Source organism: Megalops cyprinoides, chromosome 4 (genome assembly GCF_013368585.1).
Source record: "Megalops cyprinoides isolate fMegCyp1 chromosome 4, fMegCyp1.pri, whole genome shotgun sequence".
NCBI lineage: Eukaryota > Metazoa > Chordata > Actinopteri > Elopiformes > Megalopidae > Megalops > Megalops cyprinoides.
The window spans coordinates 9,478,290-9,483,537 of NC_050586.1; the positions used below are offsets into that span (position 1 = coordinate 9,478,290).

Below are 5,248 nucleotides of genomic sequence, written 5' to 3' on the forward strand. Positions count from 1 at the left end.
TTACTAACTTTCAAACACACAAAAAAAAAACTTGATTCAAAATATATCGTAATAAAAATATATACCAAATCCATAATGACAATATTTAAAACTAGAATGTTTTATTTATTTCTTTATAAAATAATGAACTTTTTTGTTTTAGAAATATATACAAACGTATCATTGTGCTACAAAAAGCACACAAAAAAACTGACAGAGGAAACCTGGCTGTACAAAAAAGTTTTGCGATATCTAGTGCTTGTTGATTTATTTATGGCCAGAATGTGCTTCACAATAGGCAGTCCATACGCTCCTGAGCGCTTTTCAACTGCTGCGTTCTTTCTTCACATCAGTCCAAACATGTATGACACTGCCTTGATTTCCATTAAAAAGCCACAAAACGCAACACTAAAGGGCCTCCGTCTCCCAGACCATTCATTCCCTTTGTCAGGGGGAGTCCTTTCATTGTCTTTAATCTGTTTCTACAGTACTTGCGTCTTTTTTGTCACTAAGGAAAACATCTATTGCACATTATTCAAGCAACCCAGTGGCACATCCAAACTGTTTATTCCATTGTCTTTGTCTCAAAACAAAAACTTTTCTCTTTTTTTTAATACTTTAGTTTTTTTCAACAGTTTGAGAACCATATTATTTTTGTAAGCAAACCGCTGTCCTCCACATGGACATGATTCAAAATATGAAAAGAGCATCCTGCTTAATGCATTGCATTTTCTTCAATTAAATTTGCATAAAAAATAAATATGAACCTTTAACGTTTCCCTTTCTCCGGCACTGTAATTACCAAATTTGATCAAAGTCAGAGTTTAAAGTTGAGAGACTAATATAGCTGTGATTCGAGCTGTGTGTTCAAGAGAAACGGCTCAAACACAGGTAGGAGGGGGCCCAGTGGGTTCATACTTGGTGTTGTGCCCTTTGAGCGGAGGGTGAGGCTTGAGGCAAGGTCCGCTGCTGGTGAAGACACTGGCGGGCTTTCTCCTCGCCCTCTTCTTCAGCTTTCTGCTGAAAACATTCTGCCAGGACTGAAGGGTCTTGGAAGTCCAGATCCACATGCCACTGGTGATGCCCACCACCAGCAGCATGAAGATCTTGACCATGAAGATCTCCACGGCCGGGATGGAGCTGGCCATGAGGCACTCCTCAGAGTCCTGACCGCCGCCAGTGCTGTCCCTGCATTTCAGCTCCCCGGCCACCACCTTCCAGTAATCCATGTTGAGCCTCTCGTAGAAATAGCAGGCAATGACGCAGGTGGCGGGCACGGTGTAAAGGACGGAGAAGACGCCGATCCGCACCATCAGCTTCTCCAGCTTGTCCGTGTTCTCCCCCTCGGTCTTCATGATCTTCCGGATGTGGAAGAGCGCCACAAAGCCCGACAGGAGGAAGGAGGTCCCGATGATGAGGTAGCAGGAGAGGGGGATGAGCACGAAGCCCGTCAGGGCCTTGACGTCCATGCTGCCCACGTAGCAGACCCCCGTCAGCTCGTCCCCGGCCACCTTCCTCATCACCAGGATCATGATGGTCTTAATGGCGGGTATGGCCCAGGCCGCCAGGTGGAAATAGCTGCTGTTGGCTTCAATGGCCTCGTGGCCCCACTTCTTCCCCGCTGCCAGGAACCAGGTGAGTGTGAGGATGACCCACCACAGGGAGCTGGCCATGCCGAAGTAGTAGAGGATGAGGAAGACGATGGTGCAGCCCGTGCTCTCCAGCCCCTCCTGGATGATGTAATCAACCCCGTTGTCCCTGTCGCAGGCGATCTTCTCCGCCCCGACGAACAGGCGGATGAGGTACCCCACGGAGTAGACGCAGTAGGACATGGACAGGAAGATGATGGGCCTCTCCGGATATTTGAAACGCTGCGGGTCGATGAGGAAGGTGAGGACAGTGAAGGCGCTGGAGACGAAGCAGAGGATGGACCAGATGGCGATCCAGATGAGCGAGAACTGCTTGTCGCCCTGGCTCCAGAACACGTCCACCTTGCCGTGGCACCTGGGGGCGCACGACTCGCTCTTGTGCACGTAGTGGAACTTCCCCGGGTTGCTGCAGGCCTCCCGGTTGCCGCTGTCCTTGATCTGGAACTCCTGCCCGCCGTTGGGCCGCTGGGGCCTGAAGTCCGGCGGCTGGGTGTGCGCCCCCTTCGGGGGGTCGTCCGTCTCGTTGTTGGGGGCCTCCATGCACAGGTGCTTCGGGTCGTTCTTGTTGGGGAGCCTGGAGCAGTCCAGCGAGTCGGGCCAGCGGAAGCTGAACTGCTCCATGATGGGCGAGCACTTGAGCCTGGCCTGCTCACACATCACCTTGCAGGCCGGGATGGGCGCTGACACCTGCTCCGTGCACATGGGCGCGTACAGCGAGCACAGAAAGAACTTCAGGTGGCTATGGCAGCCGAACTCGATCAGTGGGGCGAACTCGTGCAGCTTGATGGCCGCCTCCCCCTGGTCCTCGTGGCCCATGAGGTTAGGCATCCTGGTCATGTTGTAGCCGATGTCCTTGCACAGGGGGATCTGGATGTGCTGGCATCTCCCTTCCCCGGGACGGTCCGGGTCTATGGAGCTGATAGCCACGCAGCCCCCCGCCGCAAAGGCAACAAGCAGGCAGAGGAGGCTCAGCTTGGCAGAGGAGGGCATTGTCTTGTCAGTGTTCTTTCATGTAGTGCTCCTCCAAGGCAGGTAAACTAGGTGCTGTTAGCCCTTTTTCCAAAAAAAAAAAAAATGTTGCCTTGTTGTTTTAACTTGCACTTCCTCCAGGTAAAACAAGGAAAGCCACTGCATGCACGTTCATCTACGGGTCCCAAGAATAGCAGGAAAGTAAAAAGAAGAGAACATAAAACTTTGCAGAAAAACAGTCCGTCAAAGCAACATTATGTTTTCCGGTGAAATCGTTAATTCCTTTGATTTAAAGTATAATAACAATTCCACGCAGTTCGGAAAATGCTAATTTAAATTATTCGCATTGAAAACAAGAGCTTACCATGAGGCACCACGAACTGTCGTTATTCAGTACAATGCTGAACATCCGAATATGCCAAAGCAAAGATGTACCCACGGTATGATAAGTGTCCTTCCCGTCCAATGTGCTGGAAGACGAATAATCTGCTAACCCCCAGACGTCTCTCTCACAGGGAAGTGTTCTGATCCTTTAAAGCGGCAGAGAAACCAGACTATTTCCAAGTAGACGCATGTAAGACCAGGCAGACACTTTCCGTTTCCAATCACGTTATTTAAGCAGGCTGTCCTGCCACAGTCCCGCTGCATGAGCGGAGACGAACAGTCCTCTGAAACTCGCGCAGCGACTCAAATCTTTCGGCAAAAAAATGTCATCCAAGCCGTTGTTTTCCTCCACATGCGCCTCGTTCGGGTGCGTTCGCAAGCTATATTTACGCGCTCGCAAAACACCTCTGCGAGATTAACTTTACGTTTGTTGCCGGCAACACTCCGGAGCGAGACCGACTCAACGCGAGTTGTTGGTTGCACTGCAGGATTGAGCCTGCCTTCACCACCGTCCTGGACTAACCTGCCAAAAGATCCGCCTTCAAAGACACCTATTTTGCATAAGAAAGGTGAAACTGACACGGTGATTATTTTCAAATCGTGCGGAACAGGCAGCAGACCTCCTTAAAAATCCTCACAGCCTTTTTACATTGTGATCACAGCAAAGTACTCATCGGCCATTTGTTCCCTTTTCGACTTAAAAAAAACTTTCGACTGATCTAAAAGTGTTAGAGTTTAGCACGTTCCATCGTAGGTATGAGCCAAACGTTGTCAAAGACAACCAAATGGATTCAGTGGCTCTCCATCGAGATGTTTATTTTTTCTCGACCACAATTGACGATTTTCACGGTCGGGGCATTGTGTGGGGAGAGTGAGAGAAAGAGAAGTTTCTGTCTCCCCCCAATATCCCTCACAGTTTAGTGAGAAGAGAAGGAGGTGAAATAAATGGTGTTATATCCTTTTTTCCCCCCACACGGGTATACCTTAAATGTATGTAATCATTCTTTCTGGCGAAAGAATCTTTGTTTATATTATATGTGCTTCAGACCGTAGTTAAATTTTATACAAAGAATGAATGTTGCAGTGTGCAATACTAGGTCTGCAATGAATAACAAAGTTATCCAAAAGATCCCAACATAACCTCGCTGGGACTCTTGGAACCGACACTATACACGGATAATATCCGATGATCCCGTTTTGTTTAAGTGTATCATTCCCTCTTATCTGTACGAAAAAAAAAACGAAGAAGAAATAAAGTCTGGGCGGGGCCAATTTTAAAAGGAGCAATCTTTCATCAAAGAGCATTTGGGAGTTCGCCAGCTTAGTTAAAGCTGATAGGATTTCCTTTTCTGTAAAATAAAAGCAACAAAATTAGAATGCTCATCCTGCCTCTTGATTCCCTTTTTCTTTTCATACACTCCGACGTGCTGTGCTGATACGAACTCAAGATGTAAAAAACAGCGTTATTATTCTTTGTAAGAGATCAGTGTGTATTAATCCTAGTTTAATTGCCAAGCTTCCACCATATGTAGACTCTCTTGCACTCGTCATTGAGCTAATTCTGAGTCCACTGTTAATTACGTGTTCATTAGGCGAAAAAAGACCAGCGTCTGTCAGAGGCTAGATATATTACAATTTGCTTTAAATTGTATGTTTCTTCCTTCAGACGCTCCCCAGGAGACCCACATATTTCTTAGATGCTAAGACTGACTCACCCACCGTATTTATAGTTTCTTCAAATATTAATCCATTAGGCACTTTGCATATATCACATTACTCCTCAAAGCTGCGATTTGTTCAGCCTGCATTTCTTTTTTTGCGCAATTAAGCCCTTCTAGAGCAGGAGATGTGCTAAGCCCTGGAAAAACATTGCCCATAGAACAGTGCAGTTGGGGGAGACAAAGCAGTTTTTTCTAACCTCTGTGCCACTGTTTGGTAACTCATCTATGTTTGTCAAAAGGGTACCTGTTTGCTGTACACCTCCATGCTGGTGACTTCCGGACCACAACAATCAACTGGTGCATTGTCCTTGGTCCGGTAGAGCTCTCACAGTGTCGAAATAGATTGCAGCCCAATGGCCCTCATGTGGTATGAATCTGGATACACTCTATGTCATCTTTTTTCCCAGTTTTATCAGTTTTTTATAAGTGGTTTGTGATGAGTTTGCATGGGCACTGAGGAAATACTGTATACTTTCCTGAGAATTCATTTCATTCAGCCCCACAGTAAAACTGCAGTTCTTTTAGATGTGGAGCCTTAAATAATAC

At 47.0% G+C, this 5,248-nt stretch overlaps 1 protein-coding gene across 1 annotated transcript; it reads right to left on the reverse strand.

The window, feature by feature from the left end:
* Positions 1-769: 769 nt before the first annotated feature.
* On the reverse strand, positions 770-3,445 carry fzd10 (frizzled class receptor 10). The gene is made up of 2 exons (XM_036526566.1): positions 2,962-3,445; positions 770-2,772 (listed from the first exon to the last, which is right to left on the reverse strand). Exon 2 carries the CDS (start codon positions 2,616-2,618, stop codon positions 861-863), a length of 1,758 nt encoding a protein of 585 aa, XP_036382459.1. The 5' UTR covers positions 2,619-2,772; positions 2,962-3,445; the 3' UTR covers positions 770-860.
* Positions 3,446-5,248: the final 1,803 nt, after the last annotated feature.